Source organism: Canis lupus, chromosome 9, assembly GCF_048164855.1.
Source record: "Canis lupus baileyi chromosome 9, mCanLup2.hap1, whole genome shotgun sequence".
Taxonomy (NCBI): domain Eukaryota; kingdom Metazoa; phylum Chordata; class Mammalia; order Carnivora; family Canidae; genus Canis; species Canis lupus.
In genome coordinates, this window is record NC_132846.1 from 3129228 (window position 1) to 3156382 (window position 27155).

The 27155-nt window shown below is 53.4% G+C and overlaps 1 protein-coding gene across 3 annotated transcripts in view; it reads left to right on the forward strand.

The window, feature by feature from the left end:
- The window catches only part of SLC24A4 (solute carrier family 24 member 4), a 159174-nt gene that overhangs the window by 80269 nt on the left and 51750 nt on the right, over positions 1 to 27155 (forward strand). For all 3 annotated transcript variants that reach the window (XM_072837795.1, XM_072837796.1, XM_072837797.1), the window contains 6 exons: positions 17611 to 17687; positions 20708 to 20782; positions 22594 to 22678; positions 23105 to 23208; positions 23979 to 24053; positions 26645 to 26670. In XM_072837795.1, coding sequence (XP_072693896.1) covers positions 17611 to 17687; positions 20708 to 20782; positions 22594 to 22678; positions 23105 to 23208; positions 23979 to 24053; positions 26645 to 26670 — 442 coding nt within the window. The remainder of the gene's footprint in view (positions 1 to 17610; positions 17688 to 20707; positions 20783 to 22593; positions 22679 to 23104; positions 23209 to 23978; positions 24054 to 26644; positions 26671 to 27155) is intronic.

The following is a 27155-nucleotide window of genomic DNA, read 5'->3' on the forward strand; positions in this document are numbered from 1 at the left end:
ATTCCTGAGGCTAGGACTTCCAGTACTGTGGTGAACAGCAGTGGTGAGAGTCAGCCCCACTCAAATCTTGGGGACAAGAACAAGGGAAGGAACAGTCCCCCAGGGAGAACCAGGGTTACAGGATGCTGGGCAGGCAAACAACAGAGGTCAACTCGGTCCACTGCTGCAGTGCTCTGAGTAGCTGAGTGTGGTAAAACTGGGGTGTATATCTGAGACACGCTGATCCACATTTGGGTCAGGCACTTCTGTCCTTTTGGGTCAGCCTTTCTGACCCATGCCACCCCCATGTTATCGTCCATCGAGCTTGATGGCATCACTATGCCTCTCATCCCTCTAGCTGAACACCATAGGTATGTCCCTTTGGCCTCTCTTCACCCTCCACCCTGCGTGGTTGTCTGGTTGTCCCTTTCTCACCATCCCCCGGTTACCCTTGTAGTTTCTGTTGAGGTCTCTATCTCTCCCTATCCCCCAAATGATGTTTCTAAAACAGGCATCAGCAAACCACAGCCCCGGGCCAAGTCCAGCTCATTGCCTGTTTGTAGGTAGCCCAGAGGCTTAAAATGGTTTCTACTTTTTTAAGGGTTCAGGAAAAAAAGAGAAATAACAATAGTTTGTAGTATATGAAAATTACGTGATACTCAAATTTCAGTGAACCATAAATAAAGTTTTATTGGAACACAGCCATGCTCATTTGTTTATGTATCATATACAGTTGCTGCTGCTCCATAGCAGCAGATTGAGTAGTTGCGACACAGACCATATGGCCCGCAAAGCCTAAAATACTTACTATGTGGCCCTTTACAGAAATCAGTCTGCCAGTTTTCAGCTTAAAATACCCCTTGTCACTCCTGAGCTCAGAAATCTTCTAGTGCTCCCTGGTATCATTGAGACAGTTAGGTTCCCATCCAGGCACTCGAGGTCCTATGATCTGGTTCAACCCCATGTTCCAGGATCTCTTCCCATTGTCAGGTCCTCTTCCTCCCAGAGGCCTTGGGTCCTGATGGCACAGAATTCCCAGCTCCTGGGCCCCTGCCCCCTTCCTGCCTCAGCACCCAGTTCATTCCTCTGCCCAGAAATTCTCTCCCCGCTTTCCTGGGATGCCCCGGAAATCCTCCAGAGCTCAGCTCTCCCGTCTCCTGCCCTTCCGTGGGTCACCTTCTCTGAGTTGGAGTTAATTGTTTTTTCTTCCATGTCCCACTGAAGCTCCATGTACACTTGTCCCGGTGACATTTGCCTTGTTAGGGCCCCATGGGCTCCGGCCACCCCCTCTGCAGTAGACCGCAGGCCCTGCCTGCCTTACCCTTGCTCCCTCGCAGCGCAGGGCACAGACCTCCTGGTATATCTGTTCCGTGCTGGTTGAAAGGAGCGTGAGCCAAAATCTGGGCTGGGGCAGTTTCTGCTCCAGGGCAAGACCTGCTGGTGGCCTGCATGTAGGAGAGCTGCTGCTGGTGGAATGAAGGTCCTCAACTGTGGCCAGAGGAGCAGGGAAGTCCATTCCTACCGTCTGTGGGTGGAAAGAGACGGGAGAAGTGCCACCGCTAAAAAATGTGGATTTGGGACTTAATGGGACCATAAGGAGAGGGTGGGGCGAGCGGAAAGGGGTGAGAATAGGAATTTTCTGGCAGGTTCTTGTTTACTCAAGTTGGGTGGAGAATATTGTGCACGGGGAGGATGGTGCGTGGGCAGCACGTGGGCTGGTGTAGACACACCATGTGTGAGAGGCAGGGGGTGGGCAGGTCTTACTGACACAGAGGCAGAGAGAAGCAGGCTTGGGTGGTCAGTGGTTAACAGCAGCTATGGCTTCATCTGAGGTGAGTAGAGTCGACACGCGGTGCTGTTACTTTCTTTCTTTTTTTTTTAAAATTTTTTAAATATTTATTTATTCATTCATTCAGAGAGAGCGAAGAGAGAGGCAGAGACACAGGCAGAGGGAGAAGCAGGCTCCATGCAGGAAGCCCGATGTGGGGCTCGATCCCGGGGCTCCAGGATCACACCCCAGGCTGCAGGCGGCGCTAAACTGCTGTGCCACCAGGGCTGCCCGTGCTGTTACTTTCAAGGGCATAATTTAGTGATCCCACGACTCTGCACCCCCCACAGGTACAGCTGCCATCGGCCCCCCGGGCAGTGCTGTTGGCACCTCCCGCCGCATTCCCTACGCTGTGCCTGTCATCTCCGTGGCTTCCTCATCCCCCTACCGGGACCCCGGAGCCCGGCATCTCCCAATCCCCTCACCCATCCCCTTCCTCCCCTCTCCTCTGGCAACCGTCACTTCTCAGTATTTATCTTTTTGTTTGTTTATTCATTTGTTTGGTTTTTAGATTCCACATATAAGTAAAATCATATAGTATTTGTCTTTCTCTGTTTGACTGTTTTCACTTAGCCTAATGCCTTCTGGAACGTGGTCTGGGAACTTCTATTACCCACCTGTGACAGGAACAGAACAGACTGAGAAGAAGCATTTACACACTTTTAAGCAATTTGACGTGGTGACAACCATGTACATGATCATTTCCTAGTGACTCCTTTTTCTAGCATTTACAAGGGGGTCAGTCAAATATAGAAACATGTTCTTTTTGTTTTGTTTTGTTTTGTTTTGTTTTTACTGCAGAAAGTATGAGAGTCATCTGGGGAAGTGATTATCAACAGGGGGGTGACTGTGTCTCCCCACGCACCCCACCTAGGTGACCTCTAGAGACACAGTTGGCAAAACTGGGGGCAGATGGTGGTACTGGTGTCTAATGGGTAGAAACCAGGGATGCTGAATAGCCTACAATGCGCAATACATCCCCCGGACAAAGAATCATATAGCCCCAAACATCAGTAGTGTCCAGGTTGAGAAACACTAACCTACAGAACAAAATCCATTAAAAATGGTGGCTGCTGACATTTTCATAGATCTGTCCTCTGAGGCAAGAGAAACAAAAGAAAAACTAAATTGTCAGAACTGTATCAAAATAAGAAGTTTTTGCACAGTGAGGGAAACCACCGATAAAATGAAAACACGACCTACTGAATGGGAAAGGATACTTGCAAATGATCTAATAAGGGCTTAATATCCACAATATGTCAAGAACTTATATCATTCAACACAAAAAATCCCAAATAATCCAATTAAAAACAGGAAGCAGCAAGCTTAATTTAGAGACATTTTCCTGAAGGCACTCAGATGGCCGACAGACACACAAAAATATGCTCAGCATCACTCATCCTCAGGGAAACGCACATCAAACACACACTGAGATATCCCCTCGCACCTGTCAGAATGATAACAATCAAAACAGCAGAAACAAGTGTTGGCGAGGACATGGACAAAAAGGGAGCCCATGCACCATTGGTGGGAATGCAAACTGGCGCAGCCACCGTGGAAGATAGAGTGGAGGTCCCCCCCAAAAAATTCAAAACAGAGTTACTACTGTATGATCCAGTAATTCCGCTCCTGGGTGTCTACTCCAGAAGACAATGAAAGCACCAGTGTGTCAGAGAACATTCTCTGCTCGTGTAGAATTCACTGTGTGCCAGGATGTTGTCACTCGCGGGCCCTTGATGGGCTGTTTGTCCTTCCTCTCGTACGATGACCTACCCCTGAAGAGCACATGGGAGGGCACTGACCACACTCACCCTTGAAAGTGATGTTCATCTGGCATCGGGACAGATTCCCTGGCCACTTGCTGCAGTACACCCCTCTGCGGAGACGGCGGTGCTTGGAACCCTCCTGGGGAGGGTATTTATCCAAAGGATACAAAATAGTGATCTGAAGGGGCACCTGCACCCCAGTGTTCACAGCAGCCATGTCCAAAATAGCCAAACTGTGGAAGGAGCCATGATGTCCATTGATTGATGAATGGAAAAAGAAGATACAGTATATACACACTAGAGTATTACTCAGCCATCAAAAAGAATGAAAATCTTGCCATTTGCAGTGACATGGATGGAACTAGCGTGTATTATGCTCAGTGAAATAAATTAGTCTGAGAAAGACCAATACCATATGGTCTCATTCATAGGTGGGATTTAATAAAGAAAACAGATGAACGTGGGGGAAGGGAATGAGAAATAAAATAAGACAAAAACAGAGGGAGGCAAGTCATTAAGAGACTCCTAACTACAGAGAGTACCCTGAGAGTTGATGGAGGGAGGTGGGTGAGGGGTGGGATCACTGGGTGACAGGCGTAAAGGAGGGCACATGATGGGATGAGCACTGGGTGTTGTATGTAAGTGATGAATCACCAAAGCCTACTTCTGGAACCAATACTACACTATACGTTAACTAACCTGAATTAAAAAGGAAAAAAGAAGCGTAAACATTTACAAAGACCACATAGTTGCTCAGCCAGTGCTCATTGAAGAACTGCCTTCAGTGTACAAGCGACCTTGAGAGAGAAAATGCCATTCTGTTCTTTCTGGGAGGGTCTCACTGTGCCTCTTCCAAGATGGGACTGAGAACTCAGCCCATGTGCTGAATCCTGGCCTGACACTTCCTGCCTTGAGGCCACTTGGGAGAGAGACAGGATTGTGCCAAGGAGAAAGATGGCCCAATGAGGAATCACAGGGGGTGGGGTCGGGAGACAGGGTGGGACCTGAGGGTACCAAGGGGGTGACCTGGACCTACAGCCGTGGGGTCTCACCTGGTGAGAATAGCTGGCAGGTCCCTTGTGGGTTCTGTGTGCCTGTCTCATCACCCGGCACTCACTTCTGCCTCATGTAGGGCACAGGGATGGCTCCTTCTCTGCTCCCCGAACCTAATTGGACAAGGTCTAGTCTGTCAGTCAGAATTCTCCAGAGAAAAAGGACCAATAAGAGGCACATGTACACACAGACACCTGTGAAGGGATGTTGGTCACAGAATTATGTGATGACAGGGACTGGTCAATCGGAAATCTGTGATGGACACGCAGGCTGGAAACTCAAGGCCAGTGCCAATGCTTTGGTCTTGAGGCAGCAGTTCTCTCTAAAGGCCTTCAGTGGATTAGGTGAGGCCCACCATGTTCTCAAGGTAAATCTCCTTTACTTAAAGTCAGTCAAAAGTAGATGGTGAGAATGTGACCGTGGCAACACCTGGATTTGTGTCTGATTAAATGACTGGCTACTATAGCCTAGACACGTGGCCACATGGGACGAACCGTTTTGTGCATGGGGTCAGCTCAGGACCAGGTAGAGGTAATTGGGGTGGGGGGCATTCCAGCCTCCCTCCGGGTCCACCATGGTTAGTGAGGACCTGGGACCACTCGCTCTTGGCAAGTCATCCCTCTTCGCCTAGATCAGAGTGTCCCTGGCAGGAGGTGCTCCAGCATCTGCCTCCCCTAGGAGGTGTCCACTCACCTCATTGAATGTGAGACTGACAAGGACAAGGCCACACCGACTGTCCGTGTTGGGGATGATGGAAGACTCCTGGCGTGTCAGCACAGACCAGCTCACAGTCTCTTGGCTAAGTGTTAGCGGTTCTTACTTGAGGTCACTGCCCTCCTCATGTGCAGAGTGGCCATGAAATTCATCCCCCAAACTGGGGCCCTGCGGATCGTTCTGGACGGCAGATGCAAATCTGCATCGTCATGGGAGAACCAGAGCATATAAAAGACTTCATCACGGCTGTTGCTGGGTTTTCTTTTTCTTTCTTTCTTTCTTTCTTTTTTTTTTTTTAAGATTTTATTTATTTATTTATCCATGAGAAAAAGAGAGACAGAGAGGTAGAGACACAGGCAGATGGACAAACAGGCTCCATGCAGGTTCCATTGCCCAATGTAGGACTCAATCTCAGGTCTCCAGGATAATGTCCTAGGCCAAAGGTGGTGCTAAACCACTGAGCCACCCGGGCTGCCCTGTTGTTGGGTTTTCTTAAGAGCTAGCCTCATGGGGAGCTATTTTCTGTGCCCATGTTCAGTGGATCAGGAGCTAAACCAGTAAAAAATATGAGCGTTATTTTGGGTTGAATTGTGTCCCCCTGGAAGACAGGTTGAGGTCCTAATCCCTTCTATCTCTGAATATGACCCTGTTTGGAAATAAAGTCTTTGCATAATTAGGATGAGGTCGGCTGGGGAGGCAGCTGTGCAAGAAGAGGCTGTTTAGGATTCTTCCACCTGCTTCCATCCCTGGATTAGTCTTGGGGTTCTTTCTTTCCACAGTTCTGTTGATTCGCTTATTTGTTCAAACAAATAAGCTGCAAAAAAACCACAGAATTTTGTGTTGTTTTCATTAATGCTTAGATTTATTTCCACATCCAATGTCTTTTTTTTTTTTTTTAAATGACGCTTGATCTAAGATGTGCTGCAAGGGCAGGGGCTTACCTGCCTCATTCATGGATGTATTTATTCCCAGGATACAGAATAGTGCTGGGACACCGCAGGTGCCAGTGAACATTTCCCGAAGACTGGAGGAATGTGTCCCAACCACAAAGCTGTCTCCCTTTTCCTGGATAATGGGTGACTTGCAGTGTTTTTACCATTTGAGTTAACGGACATCTTTGCTTCTACTGTTTCCCCTTATGTTTTGAAAGACACACAGAACACAAACTGAATGCTGAGTTGTGTCAAAGGGAAGAAACATTTTCTGGCTCTTGAAACACAGTCAAATGCTACTTAGAGTTGAATTACCAAGGCATCAGTCTTGGCTCTGATGCTTGCTGTGAGTCCTTGGGCAACTTCCTTAACCTTTCTGTGCCCTAGTTTGCCCATCTGTAAAATGAGACTAATGATAATATTTCACAGGCTCATTGTAAGGGTTAAATGGAATGAATATGTAAAGTATTTAGAGTGCCTAGTATACAGTAGGTCCTTTATATGTCTTTACTATTTATGGTTTATATGTAAAACTTACTGCTCTGGGACACCTGGGCAGCTCAGGGGTTGAGTGTCTGCCTTCGGCTCAGGTTGTGACCCCGGGGTCCTGGGATCGAATCCCACATCAGGCTCCCTGCAGGGAACCTGCTTCTCCCTCTGCCTGGGTCTCTGCCCCTCTCTGTGTGTCTCTCATGAATAAATAAAATCTTAGAAAGAAAAACAGCTTACCATGCTAATATAAAGTTATATCCGTGTTCCCAAACAGAAATCATTTACCTTAATAATCACTGTCCTTTTGGTAAATTCATCATTTCTGTGGTTCCCAATGGTGAGCAGCTCAGAGGTTATTGTCATACCATGTATGAGGACCTTAGTTACGGATTCACCGGAGGTATTTGGTAGCCATTCTCTGTCCGGTCTTGTAGCTGGACGTGGTCTGGTAGAGGGTGGGTCAGGACAGGAATGGACAAATTGTCCCCCGGCACTACAAGACCATGCAACCTGGTGTGGGAGAAATACACGTAGACACGGCCAGTGGCTGTTGGAATTGTGGTAATGAACTAAGGCCGCCCACGGGAGAACACATCCCCAATGCTGGCTCAGTTTCCCACAACGGGGGAGTCCGGACCATTGCTTGTCTTTGGTAGAGATGCAAAGGCTGGTAGGGGAGCAGAGAAGCTTTAGCGTGAGAACCGGAAGCTTGGGTACGCCTGGTGGGAGATGGCTGAGGTGGGGCGTCTAGAAGCAGGACATGTTAGACCATCAGTTTGGGGTGTATATTTGTGTCCTGGGGCTGTTGTAATGAATGACCACAAGCTGGGTGACTTAAAACGACAAATTTCTTTCTTCTGATTCTGGAGGCTGGAAGTCTGAGATCAAGGTATCGGCAGGGCTGGTTCCCCCTGGAGGCTCTGGGAAGAATCTGTTCATTCCCCTGGCATCTGGTGGCTGCCAGCAATCCTGCCATTCCCTTGGCTCGTAGGCACATCACTGTGGTCTCCGAGGTCATCATCACAAACCTTTGTTGTGTCTCTGTGTGTCCTGGCCTCCTATAAGGACATCAGTCTATGAGCTGGGGGGCCTTCCTAATCCTGATCTCATGTTAATTTAAATAATTTCATCCACAAAGACCCTATAGACAAGATTATGCCTCCGCCCCCCTCGCCGTGCCACATGCCACCCTCCAGTCCATATGTTGAAGCCCTAACCCAATATGACAATATTTGGAGACAGCACCTTAGTAGGTAGTTAAGCTTAAATGAGGTGATAAGGTGGACCCTTAGAAGTGGGAATAATGCCAGAGCTCACAGTCCGCACATACACAAAGGAGGCCAAATGAGGATACAGCGAGAAGACAATGGTCTCCAAGCTGGGAAGAGGGGCCTGACCACAAACCAACCCTGTGGGCAATTTGATCTTGGACACCCAGCCTCCAGAACTATGAGAAAACAAATTTCTCATCTATGGTGTTTTGTTGTGGCATCCCTAGTAGGGTAATATACCTAATTTATTTTTTCTTTTTTTCTAATTTAAAATCAATTTAAGTAACATAGAGTGTATCGTTAGTTTCAGAGGTAGAACTCAGTGATTCAGCAGTTGCATACAATACGGAGGTCTCATCACATCATTTGCCCTCCTTAACGTCCATCCCCTGGTTACCCCATCACCCACCTCCTTCCTTTCAGAAACCCTCAGTGTTTCCTAGAGTTAGTGTCTCTTATGGTTTGTCTCCCTCTCTGATTTTGTCTTATTTTAAATTTTTTTTCTTTTTTTTTTTTTAATTTATTTTTGATAGTCACACAGAGAGAGAGAGAGAGGCAGAGACACAGGCAGAGGGAGAAGCAGGCTCCATGCACCGGGAGCCCGACGTGGGATTCGATCCCGGGTCTCCAGGATCGCGCCCTGGGCCAAAGGCAGGCGCTAAACCGCTGCGCCACCCAGGGATCCCCTTATTTTATTTTTCTTTCCCTTCTCCCATGATCCCATTTTGTTTCTTAAATTCCACATATGAGTGAAATCATATGGTATTGGTCTTTCTCTGACTGACTTATTTTGCTGAGCATAATATCCTCTAGTTCCATCCCACATCATTGCAAGTGGCAAGATTTTGTTCTTTTTGACAGCTGAGTAATATTGCAGTGTGTGTGTGTGTGTGTGTGTGTGTGTGTGTGTGTGTGTCACATCTTCTTTACCCATTTATCTAACTTCTAAATAAGCTTCCTGGTAGACATGAGTTTTATTTAACCCATTATAGGGAACATATTTAGCTTTCTCTGGCTGGCCTGGAGTTGAAAGTGGGGACAAGCAGTAGGGAAGCTGGCCCTCGCTGACCAAGCCATGACCCTCTGGACCGGTCGTGGTTGGGCTTCTTGGATTGGCTTAATGGAGACACATGGATCAGGGTTCTGTTGTCCTGTATGGTATGGCCATTGTTCATTTGTATATTTGGGCTCTTAATTCTGTTGCTAAGTAACTGTGACGCTGAGTAAAACACTTGATCTCTCTGGACTTTACCTTTTCTCCCCTTTAAAATGGGGAGTGATGTGGCTCTGGTGGACAGGACAAGGATGTTTAGCATCAGGCCAGGGAAGGAGGTATGAATGGCAGCTTAGATTGATTGGTTGGCTTAGATTTTGCCCCTGTGATTTTGATAATCCCATGCCCTGTCCCAGGTAAAAGACAACTGGGCCAGGTAGCATCTAGAGCCTCTTCCAGCCCTAAAATTCCATGGTGGTTGCTCCTGGAGAGAGTAATCCTGCAGCTAGATCTTCTGATCATATTTTATTTTTCCTGGTGCATAATTTCTTTTGGAATATGCTGGGGGGTGGGGGAAGATAGGATTTTAAACTCCTTTTCATGTTGTTTAGGCCAATGATTTAATTATTTTTGCTTCTGTTTGAGACATGAGAGTGATGGTATAAAACCTAGACATTTCAACTATTGCCCATGAAAGGTATAAAATTCTTAGTAAAGTTATTTTAAACCAGAAAATTGAGGGAAAATCACGATTTTTTTGCTTTTGGTTTCTGGCACTTGGTGGTTTCTAAAACACAGAAGTTGAAATGATGGAAGTTTGAAGCTATTTAAATTACTTCTCAGCCTTACAGTCTAGCTTACATAGTTTCAGAATAAACGTCAGGGCTTAGAACATGGGGCTATTTTTAACCAAGGTTAAAAGCAGAGAGAGAATGGCGTGTTTTGAGGCAATTTTTTTCTGTTTTGAAAAATTCACTTCGCAGTTTATATTCCCTAAAGAGAATCGACTAATTGAAAGGTTGAAGAAAGATCAGCATCTAATGGAGGCACATCTCTGTCAAACACTTTCCTTATGGGAAAGGTCATGGCTCAGCATCCAAGCAGTGCTTTGGAAGCTCAGAGCTGAGAAAGCAGGGCTGGCCAGCCCATCTCTTGGACATCTTTTGGGCAGAGCTCATTCTAGCAACTCTTGAGTTCGTGTCAGAAGGACGGTTGATGACCAAATACTCATTCACTCCCTGGATGGTTCCTGAACACCCCCGTTGTTCCGGAACCCAGCAGCTCACAAGCTTGTCCAGAGCAGAGCCAGCGTGGGAGGGCAGGTGGCAGGAGCTGATGAGAGATTGTCAGGGCCACACTATGTGGGTTTGAGCATTGATCCTAAGAGCAAGTGGGAACCATCGAAGGGTTTCAGGCCATCCACGCATGTGGAGGAGCTGGACTGGCTGCGTGTGGAACCCAGAAAGGGGCAGATCAAGAGAAGACACGAGGAGGCTGGTGGAGATGGTGGGGGGGTGGACTCTAGCCGTGTAGGAAGTGAAATTACCAGGATGCTGTGGAGCATTGGCTAAAAGGGGGTGGAGGTATCAGCATTCAGCATGGGAAACAGAAGCCATTCTCCATGTTTTAAACAGAAAGGAATTTGATTCAGGGAACTATGTGTTTACAAAATTACAAGAAGGACTAAAGGAACTGGAGCTGGAAATAGGATGATCGAATTCAAAGATGATTTGTGGGGGATTAAGGGAGTGGTGGCTGTTGCCAGGAAGCCTCTCGGCACTTCCATCTTTGTAACCTGGGCTGGCAGAGGCAAACCTCTCTGCCTCTTTTCTTCCCTCCCAATCCCTTAGGTTGGCAGAGTCCCCCCGTCATTCAGAACCCTAGCTTCAAGGTCATCCAGACTACACAAAACAGGGAATAGGGCTGGTGCCTGTGCAGTGCACAGCCTCATGCACTGTATGTAGTGTCCCCGATGGGAAAGCTCATGGAAGGAGGTTGAATTGGAAGCTGGTTGTTAGTTGGCCCTGTCCACCTGTTACAGAGCATGGAAGGAGGATGGACCAGCACCAGGATTTCTTTCATGTAGATCAACATGGATGGTGAACTGCTCACCAGGGACAGGTGTAAGGTACTTATAGGATGGTGATGCTTAAGGTGTGATGTTCAGTTGGTAGCTGGGCGTGTCAGGTCTTGAGGCCTGGGATTGGCATCTGGGAGAAGCCTGCAGGGATGAGGAAGTCAGAGCCATGATCACCTGGGGAAGGTGTGTACATGGGGAGAGAAGAGGGCTCAAGGAAGAGCTCCAAGAACCACAGTATTTGGGGCACCATGGAGCGGGGTCCTCTAGAGGACGCTGGGCAAGTGAGGAGGTGGGGGAGTCAAAGGAGCTAATAAGCAGAAACATTGAGTGGAGGTGGGACCATCCTCCAGTGTGGGTGGATCCTGGTGCATTTTGTCAAGTGAAAGAAGCCAGACCACGGGGTTAGAGGAACCAGGAGGGAGGGCTGCGCGCTGTATGACCCCACTGAGGCGACATTCTGAGAAAGGCTATCTGTAGGGAGGGAAACACCCCAGCGGTTGCCAGGAGCAGGGCTGTGGCGGGGGGGGTGGGGTGTGTGTCAACGACAGAAAGTCAACGCAAGGGAATTTGGGCTGATGGAAGTCTGCCCCTCAGGGTGTGGTGGTAGAGCTCAAGACCCATGGAGTGCATGCCCCAGAGTGAATTCTGTGTGCAACATGGGCCAGTGGGTGCATAGATCATTCATTCATTCATTCATATGTTCATACGTCCATAAATAGTGATCGGTTGTACAAAAGGTTTCAAGTAGATCGAAATAGGTCAAGTGGGTCCACTTCCCTGGACCCATGGAGTGACAGACAAGACCTCTGCAGGGGCAGGTCATGCACTACCAGGGCTGGCCTGCAGCATGCCGTGTGCAGGCTTCTTTTTAAGAGCATGACTCCTTGCCTGGCCCTTAGAGCCTGTCCGTGGGTGAAGGACATCTCAGTCCCCTTGTGCACCTGTCGCAGGTAGAATGCTCTGGTGATGAGCCTGGTGTGGACTAGGGTCCTGCCTGGCCTTCCTCTCCTCACCTGGGCCAAACCCTGGTTGTGTGACTGATGGGAAATCTAGCTTCTCAGATCCCCCACTTTCTCATCAAGAAAATGAAGATATGCCTTCTCAGGACTGGTGTGGCAGATGGGAGGGCCTTGGAAGGCTTGTAACGCAGCCTTGGGAACTCGACGTCGGTGCCCAGCTCTCCATGGACTTGCTGCCTGTGCTCCCCGCCCACCGCCCGTCAGTAACCCGCCAGGCTTGGCTCACTTCCCACCATCCCTGCAAGCTGCCCACTGTCTCCCAGTCGTTTGTTTACCCCTGCCCCTGCCCCTTTATGGGTACACTTGCAAGGCTCAGTACATGCGCTTGCCTGGCGCATGGTGATGCTCAAGGGCTTTGTTGACCTGTACGCACTCAGGATCAGGGGATGGGCCGTCTCGACCACCTGCCTCTTTCTGGATATCTCTGGCCCTCTCTGAAAGTCAAGTCACCCTCCAGGATGAGGAGCAGCCGGGCCCACAGGTGCATCGGGATCCCATCTGCCCTTTCCCAGAAGGTCCCACACCAATGAGCACGTACTTGCTGAACAAATTAATACATTCTGAAAACAAGCAGCAGTGTTGGCAAAAGTACAGAGCCTTGGGAGGGAATACTCTAGCCCGGGGTTTCTGAAATATAATGGCATCATCCAGGTACATTCATCAACAAAGAAGGGCAGGTATGCCTGGGGGGCCTCGTTTATAGGGTTAGCTGGGTAGCTGGTGGTGGCGAGGGGGGTCACACACATCTTTGTCCCCAGGGGCCTTACAGTTTCCCCCTGATGTTCAGAAAGGCACTTGGTGGGAAAGGACACCCTCCCCCAGCTCCTACCGGCCTTGTACACCATGGGGGTGGGCGGGGATGTGGGGAACAGATGCCAACACCTGAGGCATAAGGGTGTCCAGAACCAAAGGTAATGGAGAAGCCAGTTCTGGGCACCAGAGTCCAAAGGAGATAATCCTAACAGGGTGGTGGGCAGAAGCTGCTGGGTTTTTGGCAGCTTCCCCTTCCTGCCTGTTCCTCGGGCCCCCGCTCCCACCACCCAGAGTCAGGGTGCTGGCATCATCCCTGGTTTCCAGAGCAGGGCTCTACCTGCACACACATCGCTTCCCTTTCCCCACACCCACCCCTGCCAGATTCCTGTAGCTTAAAGGCTTAGGCATCACCTCCAAAGCCATGTGTGCCTGCCCTCTTGATTCCCTCCTGCTCCCTGGTGGAGATTTGAGCAGGTGGGGCTGCTCGGTGCCCACCCCCCCACCCCCCACAGATATGCAAGCATCCTGTGCTTGAACATGACTGGGGTGGGGTTGCTGATCCCAGCAAGTCCAGGAGGAGGGTTTTCTCAGGAAGTGGGATTCAGCAGCACCGGCACCCTGATCCTGGTGTGGGGGCCCTGATCCCCTGCTCTTCCCCACTCAGCTGGTTCGGTCTTTCCTCTTGCTTTTTCACAAACCCGGGCCTCATCCTGTGGAACCATGGAGACAGACTTGGGTCAGGGCAGAGCCTGTAAGTTACCCGCCATGGGTGACAGGTGCCTACTGGGTGGAGCTGCTCATGGTGTGACCCTCCCGGCAGCCTGGTGGGCAGGTGCGGTGGTGAGACCCCCACTGCGCAGTGAGGGAGTGGCCCTGAATAGTCAGCAACTTGCTGAGGCCGAACAAGCAATAACTGAAGGGCAGAAACCCTTCCTGAGACCTGCTGTCCACTTCCAGAGCCCGTGACCCCAGCGGCTGCTGGAGACAGAGCTGGGATAGACAGAGTTCCTGCCTCGCAGGCTCCATGGCCCATCTGCACCCCAGAGGCCTATTTCTGGAAGATATGAGTCCTAAACCGGGGAGCAGACTGGTCCCAGCCACCAGTTGTGACCGGGGAGGGCAGGCTGACCGTCCACCTGCTTGCAGCCTCATGCAGGTTCTCCCACCACGTGTGTCCTGGGTGATCCCCAAGAACAGGGAAGGACAGACTCAGTCAGGGCCCCACAAGTATGGGTAGCTGCATCAGGACTGCAATTCAGGTGTCCCCTCCCACTTCACTTGAGATTTCCCTCCGTGCTAGATGCAGCCCCCAACCCCAGGTAAGGAACTCGGGGTCCCCCCAGGAGTCCTGGCTCATATGGCTGGGACCCCCACACCGGTCACTCTCCCCTCCGAGCATCAGCTGGGACCAGGGAGGGACACTGACGGCTGTGGGGCCTTTATCATGGGGTCAGAACATGTCCAGAGGACCTGGAGGGTCCGGACAGCTGTGTATCACGAGTGGCTGGAGGCTCTGCTGGTCATTGTGTCTGCACACCACAGTTCTGGCAGGGACGGCACGGCCTTCCCTCAGCCACCGGCCAGCTTGCATGTGGGCGGCGGAGCAAGCCAGGCCCTGTTCCTACCATGGACACAGCCACTTGTAACCCGTGTGTCCCCTGCTGGAGCCCAGACACGGCGTCCGCGCAGCAGAAAGACACATTGCTTTATTCTAGTTTTTGAAGAATTCCTGGGATTGAATAAATCAGCAGCTCTCAGCACATTAACTCAGAGAATCAGGAACTGTCTCGAATTTTCACAGCAGAAACGTCTACTGATCCGCGCTGACACAGCCCAGGCCATGACGTTTCTCCTGGAAAGAGATGCTCCCGGCCACAGGAATGCCAAGCCCCTTCCTCTGATAACCATCCCCGAGCTGACAGGCTGGGGAAGCAGACCTCCCCCTTGACATGACAGCAGCAGTTCTGTTCAAGAATTTTGATTATGAGGGGAAAAATGAGTGAAAGAATCTGTATTTCATTAAAGGCTGCAGGTTTTAGAGTGGGACCATTTTCTGGGTGTCCAGGGAGCCGGTGTTTTCCATGTCTTGTGGGAGACTCTGAGAAAAGATTTTCACAGAAGAGAGAAATCAAGACTTTCAGAGCCTAAGGTCAAATTGCATTTACAGAGAAGGGATTTTTGTCGTGAAAGTTCTGTGCAGCTTTATGGAGCACGTGGCACGAAGCTGGCATCCTTCGGGGTTTAAGTGGGTACTGAGGGGACTGAGAGCATTCCGATGGGACGGGAAGGTGTGGGTGGGCATTTGTATCAGTACTTACCATCTTTTGATTCAGTCAACTGCTAAAGTGTTCTGGGAACCCGCTTTGTGCCAGGCCTGGCTCAGGTGCAGAGAAGGGGATTCAGGACAAGGGGCATCCCCGCCTTCTGGAAGCTTCCAGCCCTGCTGGGGAAGATGTGGGGCTGCGGGAGTGTCCAGCCCAGGACCTGCACACATGATATTCACCAGCTGCTCACCCACTGGCCATCGGTCCCCTTGGATGGGGCAGTAGGGCGGAGGAGTTACTCCTTCGTCACCTGAAACCCTTCTGAGCCCCAAGAGGCACATTAGTTGCTCAGATCCCTTGGGAGGGTCAAGGCAGTGCCCCGAAGGCTGGATATCTGATTCCCTGAAGCAGCAAGTTCTTGGATCACGGGCTGCCCACCACCCAGGATGATGAGAGCCCATGACAAGAAGAGGGGCCCACTGCAGTGGGGGTTGTGGCACGGTGACTCGGTGACCCCAGATGGCAGTGTGTGGTAGACGCATACCTGAATCTGATGGGGTGTGAGGGCCAGGGGCCAAGGGCACAGGGACCGCTGCTCTCAGCCCTCGTTCCCTCCGCTGCTGTGCCTCAGCTGAGGGTCCCGCTGCAGGACTCCCAGAGCCTCAGCCGCGGCAATCGTGGCCCGTGGTAGGGGGATGTGGGGGTACATAGCTGATAACCACAGCAGTCTCCTCCTCGTGCCTGCACTGCCATCCCCAGCCCGGTGTCGCTGGACCTCCCTGGGGTCTTGGCTTCCCCATGTGGAGGGACAGATCTACCGTGGGGGAGGTGGGGAGGAGGGGCCGGGGGCCTTGCACCGCTGGGGGGTGGGCCAGGCTCAGACAGGACCCCGGTGGGAGAGGACGCTTCTGGGCTCTGGCCTGGATGCAGCAAGGCAGCCCTGTGCCAGGATCCTGAGGGGCACCTCTGACATTCCCGTGGGCCCCATGTGTGTAGAACGTATTGTTAGAAGCAGCTTCCCTGCTTTACCAGAGGTGCGACCAAGGGCTCAAGGGCTGTCCCTGCAGACATCCGAGGCAGGATCTGAACCTGGCCGGGACCACAGCGAGCTCCCAGCCTCAGCCCGTGGGAGGGACGGCATTTCCCCACGGCACCGCGGTGGGGGAAGCCACTTGGGACCCGTGTGGGAATGCTATCAGTGTCCTCCGAGACCATGAGGAGCATCCCCTGACTTCTCTCCTTGGCCTCTCTAAACTTCTCTCTACTTTCTTTTCCCAGTAGCCTCTTTTTTGAGCTGTGACTCGCAGACTGTGCACGGTCTGCACGGTCAACGAACTGCACGGTTTACCTGTGCAGTTTAAGATACCCAGCTGATGGGATCCCTGGGTGGCTCAGCGGTTTAGCGCCTGCCTTTGGCCCAGGGCACGATCCTGGGGTCCTGGGATCGAGTCCCACGTTGGGCTTCCGGCATGGAGCCTGCTTCTCCCTCTGCCTGTGTCTCTGCCTCTCTCTCTCTTTCTATGTCTATCATAAATAAATGAATACATCTTAAAAAAAAAAAAAAGGATACCTAGCTGATGGCCTACAGCATGTCCACCCTGTGCAGACATCACCACGGTTGTAGAACCATTTCATTTACCCCCAAAGAAACCGTGCTGCGCCCTCCCACATCACCCCCAGGCCTCCGGGCCACCAGGCCTCCAGCCCTGGGCAGCCGCTTGCCTGCCTCTGTCTTGTGTGATTCGCCCGTTAGGGACTTTTATATTAATGGGGCCTTACAATGTGCAGCCCTGCGGAACTGGTCCTCTCAGCGCCGTGTTTTCAGGGTTGGTCCACGCCGTAGCACATGTCAGTGCTTTGCTTGCTTTTTATTGCCAAACGTTCCTGTATATGGAAAGACCATGTTTTACTGATCCATTCACTAGCTTTAGGTGTGTGGGTTGTTTCTATGTTTAGCCTCTGTGTGTCGTCCCGCTATGAACATTCTCACATGCGAGGTCTGAGTGGTCGTGTTCTCGTTTCTCTTGGGATCTCTGTGTCATGTTAGTGACCGCATGTTTAACCTTTTGGGGAACTGCCGGACTGTGTCCCCTGGGGTGGGGGGGTACCCAGCCAGGGAGGAGGGCTCCCACTTGTCCGTGTCCTTGCTGGTAACGCTGGTGAGCATCTGTCACTGCTGTCCTAATGGGTAGGAAGTGTTTCGTGCTTAAAAAACACTGCAAGGGACGCGTGAAACTGGGCCATCCTAGTTTCTGAGGATGTCGGTGGCTAATCCAGCGTTCGGCAGCGTTTTCTGAAGAGTGCAGGTGAGCTGAGCACAAAGGCACTGCAGCTGGCCAGCCCCCTGCCAGGGTTGCCCACAGCCGGCAGGCTCCCTGGTCCCATGGGGAACTGTCACGCTGCATGCAAGGCCCGCAGGAGGCCTGCTGACCACTGACACCTTGCCGTGTCTTCTTGTCTTCCAGCGATTCATGAGTTCCCCACGGACCTGTTCTCCAACAAGGAGCGACAGCATGGAGCTGTCCTGCTGCATATCCTCGGTGTAAGTGGGCCTGGTGGGCGGGGTGACCCCAAGCTGCCGGCGGGGGCCACAGCGTGACAAAGCTGTGCCATCTTTGTAGGGGAGGACCTAGGAGGGCCAGTACAGGGCCCATTTTAACCACAAAAAGGCCCCCAAAAAAACAGAATCCTAGGTGTTGGAGGACGTGCTCAGTGTTGCATGGCTAATCACCCCAGAGCCGAGACAAGATCTCAGATCTCCTTGTGCCTCATTTTCTGCTTTTGTGAAGCAGACGGCATCTTCCCCGAGTGTGAACACGCGAGAGCATGAACAAAGCACACCAGGTGTTGCACAGCCCGAGAGAAGGGCTCTGTGCACGCTCACTGTCGTGATTCCCATGATGCCGCCACTGCCACGTCTCAGCACCATGACATGCTTCTACCTTAACCGTGGTGCGCTGCCTCTTGGGCTTCCCCGTGTCCCTGGGTGAGCCTTGATGGTGGAAGTGGGGTCCAGATAACGATTCAAAAAGGAGTCGCAGGTCCAGACCTGAATTACGGGTAGAAGTCCTCGCCAGCAAACTGAGCCTGAAGCCACTGCCTGGTCTTTACCAATCAAGCTTTATGGGAACGCAGCCATTCCCAGCGTCTCTGCGTCATCATGCTTCCATCAGAGTAGGCGTAACACAGGTCATGTGATCCACAAACCCAATACCATGTCCCATCTGTCCCTGGGCGGAAGACTTTCGCCAGCCCTGTGGTGTCGTGTGCAGAGGCGAAAGTGCTCACGATTTGCTTGTCTACTGGGGACACAGTGAATCGCCCTCTAATCAGGGTCTCCAACCGCCTGGCCCCTCCGGCCCCTCGAGAGCCCTGCTGGGGTTAGTCTCCGCAAGAGAGAATCAGAAAGCCAAAGCTGGGCCCGTGGCAGAGGTGGTGGCTTCCTGAGGATGAGCAATGAGTGAGGCTGCCACAAACATGATAAACCACTGACGAAGTGAAGATGGGGGGCCAACCCCGGGTGACAGGCCCCTGCATCCCAGCGGAGGGGCTGGTCTTCCTGGCATTGCTGGCTTTCCCTTGCACTCCTCTTTCAGTAAGAGGCCATGGGTGTGGCGGGTTGGGACCCCCCCTTCTGCTGCTCCCACTTCAGAGTTGTGGCGTCACTAAGATGACACCTCATGTCGGGAACCTGAGAGTCCCTCGGGAGTTGTGCAGGGACTGTAGCCGACCTATGGCCACAGGGGCCCAACTAGCCCACCTCCCAGGCTTATAAGTAAAGTCTTATTGGCACTCAGCCACGCGCTACAATCCCTCGTCCAGCAGCAGAGCCCTCGCAACAGGGCCTGTGTGACCGACTGGTCGACACTGAAATATGTACTTTCCGATCATTCAGAACAGCTTTACTGACCCTTCCCCCTTTTTTAAAATTTTTTTTATCCATGAGAGACACACAGAGAGAGGCAGAGACACAGGTAGAGGGAGAAGCAGGCTCCCTGCAGGGACCCCGATGTGGGACTCGATCCTAGGACCCCAGGGTCACACCTTGAGCACCCCTGACCCTGTTCTTTAAGAGCAAGCCAAGGCCTGGGCCTGGCAGCAGGTTCCTATGTGCAGCCCTGGGAGGCCCATGGAGCTGCCCGGCTCTGAGCGCGGGGCCATCCTGGCCCGTTTTCTGAGGTGTGTCCGGGGTATCAGGGAGCCGCGGCCTCGCAGATGTCCCTCCACCTGGGAGATGGCATCGGGGGCGTTTCTGGGTGAGAACCCAAGTCTGCATCCTTGAGATGCCCATCGCGGGCTCTGTCTCCTGTGCTGTCTCCTTGGCCCGTGATCCCTGGTGTTGGTCCCGCCCCCAAGACAGCGAGTTGGACCCAGGGCCCGCGGGGACTGCAGTGCCCCCCACTGCCTCAGAGGCCGTGGCCACAGCTGGTGCAGCTCCCAGGTGATGTGGTCACCACTAATTCATGTGCCCTTCCCACCACCTCACAGTTGTTTTTCCTGAAGCAGCCCAGCCTTGCCCATTCTTGTGAACAGTGTCCATGTCACCTTGTCTTTAAAGATAGGAATGCTTCCCTTGGCGTTTAGCACAAAGTTCCTCACCTCCTGTCCACGGGGCCTGGTCCCTGCAACCTCACCTCCTCTGTTTTCCACTTCCATCCCACTCTGCTCCAACCTGCCTTGTCGACCATGTTCTTCTCACGTACATCAAGCATATGCCTACCTCAGGACCTTTGCACTTGCCTTTTCCCAACAGTTATACTTTATTTTTGCCTATTTGTCCCACTAAGGTCAGTTACGGGAGGCAGAGGCATTTCCTGGCAAGGTAGCCATGTATCCATGATGCCTAGGATGGCTCCTGGCCCGTCAGATGAGCTCAGGGAAGCCATGTTGGATGCACAGGACACAATGGGGTCTGTCTGTAAAACCGTTTGAAAACTAGCAATCTGCTCTTACTGGGTCACCAAGCAGATGAAGAGCCTGAGACCTGGATGCGTAACGTATCCCAAGTCCTGTGGCAAACAAATCCCCGAGTCACACTGGAGTCTGGGTTTGTTTCCGGAGCCCCCGCGAGGGCGGCTGCTATACCCTGACCTCTGCCAACATGGTGGCAGCCTGGGACCTGTGGGCCCTCCTAGCGGCCATTGGCTCCAGGCAGGGTGGCCGTCGGTAGGAAGGACATGCGCCCCCAGTGAAGGTGAGGGGGTAAGGTCGGGCTCGTTACTTCAGGCCTGTGGTGCTGATTCCACGTGCTCCCCTCGGCCCTGAGGGCCACCGTTGCCTCTGGAGAGCTCTGGGGCCGGAAGACCGCTGCTGCTTAGAGATGCAAGGAAGGAACCCGAGACCCTGCGGCCTGAGTTCTCTTCCCCCTGTGCTGCCGGCATGTCCTGTCCCCTCCCTGGGACTCAGTTTCTCCATCTGCTAGTAAGGGCGCTGAGGGAGCATGTCTCTGTGGCGCTAGAACCTTCCTCAGCGTGTCTCTGTCCGTGAGGCCCCAGGTGTGGGGCATGACGGCCGCCTAGCAGCAGGTGCCTTTGCTCACAATCTTCCCCGTTTCCTCTGCAGGCTCTGTACATGTTCTACGCCTTGGCCATAGTGTGCGATGACTTTTTTGTGCCGTCTCTAGAGAAGATCTGTGAGGTACGCAGAGCAGGCTGGGCAGGGCGGGCGCCAGGGCGATCAGGCGATCAGGACAAGGGCACGGTGGTGCCGGCCGGGCGGCGAGACCGCAGGGAAGCCTGGAAACCACCCCCCAGCTCTGTCCCTGTGACGTCTCCATGCTGCCCCAGGCCGTGTTGCAGTGACACCTGCAGCAGCTTCTGAGGACAGGTGCTTCCCTGCTGCTGAGCCCAGAACCGGGACTTTCTGACCTGGGCTTCTGAAGAGCAAGTACATGACACGGAGGGTGTGCGGAGGCCTCCCCCGGCTGCCCCTTGCTCACCCGTGCACCCCCCCACCCTGACCAGGCTGTGGGTCAGGGAACATGTTAAGCCAGAGAAGGAGCGTGAGGAGAGGATCAGGAAATGGCCTGGGATGTTGGGGCAGGAGGCGCCCCCTCAGTGCCCTGGAGCAGCATTCTGAGGGTGAGCAGAGGCGGCCCCCGGGAAAATCACAGTCAGCTGGACCTTAGGGGTCGTGCCCTGGGGTCATGCGCTGACATGAGAACCTAGGGGGACCGCAGCCAAGGGGTTGGGCATCCTGCCTTTCTGGGGGTGACTCAGGCCTGTGGAAGATGGGTGACCAGTGGCACAGGACAACCCCCAGTGAATGTGCCCTATAGGTCACCTGTGTCCGTGAGGACACAGAGGTGGGCGAGGGGGATGGTCCTGTAGCACTAAGGGCAAATCCAGTATGAGGGAATCCATAAAAGCCATTAAAGGACTGAAGGGCCAAGAAGAGGGACAGAATGTCTGCTGGGGAGAAGCCTGGGAGGGCTTCATGGAGAAGGTGGTATTCGGTCCAAACTTCTGAAGTGGAAAGGATTTCTCCACACAAGGAGGGAAAGGAAGGGCATTCCAGGAGGAAGGAATGGCCCCAGCAAGGGCAGGACAGGACACAGCTGGATGTGTTCTGCTGGAAGGTGATGCAGATGCTTCGATGGTGCAGCATCTCCTGTAAGGTGAGGTGGGGGTCAGTGCTTGACAGAAGCCTGGAGCTCCAACCCCTTGGATGGACCCCTCAAAGCAGAATCAGCAGGGAGGCTGTGCTCACCCCGGGCTGCCTGAGGCCCAGGGAGGCCGAGCCCTGTCCGGAGGCCTTTGCGTTTCACGGGGTGGGCATGTGCAGGCTGCCACTCGGGGAGACCCAGAATGTCCGTGGTTCCTTCAGCATCCAAGGCCCCCAGCGCTACATTCCTGATGCAAGGACAGGCCTCTGCGGCCAGAGCATGGCCTTGCCGAGCATCCCTCATGCTGCCTCATGCCCAGGGACTGGGCATCTGGGTCCTTGTCTCCGTGAGCCTCCAGCCCTCAGGCCTCCATGCACAAGGCCTTCCAGAACACAAGAGCCACCCTGTGTGGGGGGACGTCCTGCTGCCCGTTTGTGTGGGAGTGTACATGGCACCCACGGTCCACGTGGACAGTGGTGGCGGCCCCCACCCAGCACTGCTGCGGACCAGACTCCGAGGCCGACTGTCCAGGGTGAAAAGGACCAGCCGTGTACACATCATCCCATGGGGAGGCAATAGGATGGTCCTCAGACTTGTGTTGGGGTCACTGGGAGCCAAGCTTTCACACTTGTCCCAGGGGGAACAGCTGGCTCCCCTCCTAGAAAGGTGACCTCAGGGGCGTGGAGGCTGAGCAGAGGGGACTGGGGTGGGGGAGGCGGACAGGGGACTCGGGCTGAGCGGCCCATGGAGTGGCCAGAGGCCTGTGCTTGGCACAGGGAGGGGACACTGGCTACCGGGTGTCCCCCCATCACAGCCTGAGTGCCTGAGGTCCCTTCTGTTCCAGAGACTCCATCTGAGTGAAGATGTGGCCGGAGCCACCTTCATGGCTGCAGGAAGTTCGACACCCGAGCTCTTCGCCTCTGTTATTGGTAAGAAATCCCACCGGCTGGGGCCGCAGAGGTCCAGGGAGAGCCCAGGTTTGCCACCCCGACCACAAGGGCATGGGTCAGTCCCCACGTTCTCACAGGTAAAGGGAGGGCTGGGGACAGAAAGTGAATCCATGGTTTCCTGCCACATGTGATGCACCCAAGAGCGGGTGGCACACGGTGATAAGTGATAAAAACGTTCTCAAGTGGGATTGCGGCGACCACACACAAAGCTGTGGCTGTGCTGAAACCCTGGATTATGTCGTTGATGAGGGCGAGTTTCATGGCAGGGGGAGCACCACTCAATGAAGCGTTAGGAAACGGGAGGCGTGGAGCAGCTGGTCCCCGCAGCATGGAAATGTAGGCCTCACAGCAGCCCAGGTCTGAGGCAGAGCAGGCACAGGACGATTCCTGCCTTTCCTGTTGCAGGTGTGTTCATCACCCATGGAGACGTCGGCGTCGGGACCATTGTGGGCTCTGCTGTGTTCAACATCCTGTGTATAATCGGCGTGTGTGGATTATTCGCGGGGCAGGTCAGTGGCTTTCCTCCCCTCATGGGGGGATGTAGGGGTCAGCAGTGGGGGGACCGTGGGCCTCCCTTACCTGCACCCCTAACTGACCGAGGCTCCGTCTGTGAGCCTGGGTCCACGTGGCTACGAGCATCTGGGGCTGCTCCTGTGTCCAGCGTCGGGGGTCCGAGGGCAGGGCTGGTGTCTGCTCTCTGTCTGAGGGTGGGCTTCTGCTCAGCAGTAGTAGGTAGTGGGGAGGTACCTCCTTGAACCCTGACCCCGAGCTAGATCCTGGACACGTGTGAGGCCTGCATTTGATCTGCTTAGCAAGGAGCATGGAGCTGCCTGTGGCTGACACCCCAGCATCTTCCAGGTCCTCAGGGCCACGGGGGCATTAGTCTCCATCCCTGAGAAGTCAGGCATATGGGCAGCCCCTACATGGCCAAGGGGGGTAGAGGTGGGCCGCTTGCCTGCCACCAGAAGGTTCCCGCATCAGAGGGGGAAGCAGGTGCCTATGGCCTTGACCCTGGGTTCTGCTAGAAACGTGAGATGCTGTGACCACGGAGGAGCAGGGGCAGCTCTGTGTCACCTGCAGATGTCCCTGCTTCCCCAAATACAGCGAAAATCACAGGGTGGCCTTGAGCAGCCCCGGGGGGTTTGTTCCTGGTGCAGTTAGGAGGAGCTCCATGGACACGTCCCTGCTCCCGTAGGGGCCGGGGGCAGTGAGAAGGCCACCCCATACCGGCACCTCTGTGTCCCCAGCCAGCAGCAGCTGACAGCCCTTCATTCGGCAGGTGGTCCGTCTGACATGGTGGGCCGTGTGCCGGGACTCCGTGTACTACACTCTCTCTGTCATCGTGCTCATTGCTGTGAGTTACCCCCCGACCTGGGTGTGGGCACAGACCCCCGCCCATCGCCATCCCCAGCACTGTGACCAGAGAACCCACAGCACCCCGACCACGGGGTGTGCTGACTGCACCATGCAGTCACATTGACCAGTCCCCTCACCACTGCGTCTCCTTGTGCTAACACCCCGGTTATGGAGCAAATCCAGGGACCCCCGCAAATGGAGAAGGCAAAGCATGTGTCATGTGGTCCACACGGTCATGTGCAAGCACTTTGCTTGTCGGGCACCCTCAGGGTTTCACTTAAAGCCCTTTTCCCGAGGATCACAGTTTCTGGATTTACAGCCAAGTGCAGAGCAGGAAAGAGAAGCTGACATGGTGTCCAAGTGGGCAGCCGGGGGACAGGGTGAGAGTCAGAAGGGCTGGGTCTGTTAGTGGGGGAGGTGAGGGGACTTATCCCCATCCCCCCAGGGCCAGGGTGACCTCATGGCCATGACATGGAAGCACCTGACCAGGCTACTGCTGAGCTGAGCGCCGTGCCATCCCTGGGGGGCATTCAGTCCAAGAGGTGGCATGAGGAAGGCCTCACCAGGCAGGTACACAAGGTGTGCCCAGATTTCAGGGATGTGCTCCAGAGGGCCCGTTCTCAGACTGGCAAGACCTAGAGCCAGCCATATAGGACAGTCCCATCCCTTGTATCCCATCTATTGCTGTATAACAAGTATCCCCCAGCGGCTTAGAATAGCGAGCCTTTGTCACTCTTGTTTGCGGATCAGAACCTTGGGGGTGGCTTACTTGGGCCTCTGCTTCAGGGTCTCTCATGCACGTTGGCCGGGCTCCTAGGCCCCCTTGGGTGAGGAGCCCCTTTTGGGGTCCCTCGTGTGGCTGCCGATGGGCCTCTGACCCTTCCTGGCTGGCTGCCCAGCCATGCCGCACACACCACACCAACCGGCTTCCGTGAGAGCGAGGGTAAGGAGGTACCAGCATGGAAGCCACAGTCTGTAGTCTGTGACCTCATCTCAGAGGCGATGACCCATCACTTTTGCCATCTTCTGTGTGTTAGGAGCCAGTCCCTAGGTCTGGGGGCAGTGGCGTGATGTCAGACCGGGACTATGGGAGACCACTGGGGCCCCAGCCTACCTCAACCCCAAAAATGAAAGTTACATATGAGATAAGTTACCTGTACAGTTTCCAAAATTAAAAAATCAACATGGTGCCCAAACTACCAAAGACCAAGATAATTTATGTAAGAGGACACAACTTTCAGCATGTAAGCGTTTTGCACAAAGATGCTACAACACCTGCTGGTGTCATGTGTTGCCCCCTGTATAGAAGATCTCTGAGCCCTAAAACCACTCACACACACTGAGGCCAGATGCTGCGGGCACCTTGGGCCCCATGAATGGGGCCGACGTTGATGACGTGATTTTCCAGAGTTAGGAAACCCTCCTGATAAAATCCCAGGCAGAGCCACGTACAGTTGTCCTTCGATTCCCATGAGAGCCGCCACTCCAGGAAATTAAATATGTACTAAAACCACATAAAAGTACTTTGATTTATAAAATGGGGTTAAGTTCTGGGCCCAGGCCTTCCCTCCCCTCCCTGCCCCACTTGCCTGAATGTTTAACAAGACATTTAAATAAGACGTGTGTCCAGTGTGGACAAACTCTCCTGATACAAGGAGCTCACGTGCCCAGGTGGTCAGTGCCTGGCCTTGGCTGCCTCTCAATGCTGGCAGCCCTCCACTGGGTCATAAAAACTAAAATATCCCCTGTAGATGTCCTCAAGTTCCCTGGGGCCGGGGATGGGGGGCAGGCACTAGGTGCCGCTCTATTGTGGGCACCTTCCTCAGAGCCTGGAGTCTGGGGAGCCTCACAGCCGTGCCTGGCCAGGATGGCCCCCCGCAGCAGCTCCTGTGCGCTGCTCACTGTGGTGGCCAGCAGACAGGCACAGCAGGGCCCCTTAGTCTCCAGCATAGTGGGGAGATACAGCCCTTCCATCTTTCCGCATGCACAGGGCCTGGCTGGGGTGGCCCCAGGATTCCCCCCTGGGTCCACAGGGGCATCAGTTGAGGATGGCATCTGTGCCAGGGATGTGAGGTGTGGTTGTGGGACCAAGTTGGGGCCCCCTGCAGAAACCCTGGTGTCCCCACATCAGCCCTGGCCTCCCTTCAGATGCTGCAAGTGGGTCCTTTGCCCTTGAGAATCTCCTAAGGGGTTACCTTCTATTTTATCATTCTTCTCCCTCCTTTATGCACAGGGACCACAGGTGGGTAGGTAGGCAGGTGCGTAGGGACACAGGCAGATGGGCAGCTTTTCAGTTGCTGAGAGTGTTGATTTCAGCAAGTCTGTTCCCTGACTCACGGCGGGGGAGCCCTGCCCGGCTGGCCCCACACACTACACGGGCCCCAGTGAGGGCTGGGTCCTTGGGAGGCGCGCACGGAGCTGGAGCCACGGCTGTAGCACCTGCAGCCAAGGAACCCGGATCTGGACAGAGGAGCCTGGCCTTGTGTGGAAACCGCAGGGCAAGGAGTGTGAGCTCTGGGGGCTTCAAGGGTCTGTGTGTTTCTCTTGGGTTCAATCGGTCCCCCACCCTTTGTTCCTTTTTCTTTCCAGTTCATATACGATGAAGAAATTGTGTGGTAAGTCTCACACATTTGTTTTTTGTTCCTTTTCAGTTCCTGTCCTTCCTCACTGGGTGGTATTTAGTCTTTTTTGAGATCATTTTTTACAAACGTGAACTTATGAACGCGTGAGCGTACAGAGGCATCATTCTAAGCAGTCATGCCTTTATTGTTTCTGAGTGACACAGATGGTTTCCTCAGTGCTCCTGCTCTCTAAACAACAAAACGTATTGTGAAGCTAAGATAATGAAAACAGTACATTTTCCATCGGGTTAAATAGAGGCCAGAGTGCACCATGGGACCGAGAACCCGACCATGGGCCCATTTCTTGACCGGGGGATGTGACCGGTGTCATGCCAGGCAGTGAGTTGGGGAGAGGGTCTCAGACAGGGGTCCCTAGGGACCTCTACAGACCAGATTAGTGTCTGATCCCTTCCTCACACTGTATACCAGAACGGATTTCAGATGAATCAAAGATCTCACTGTAGATGCCTGTGGCCTCA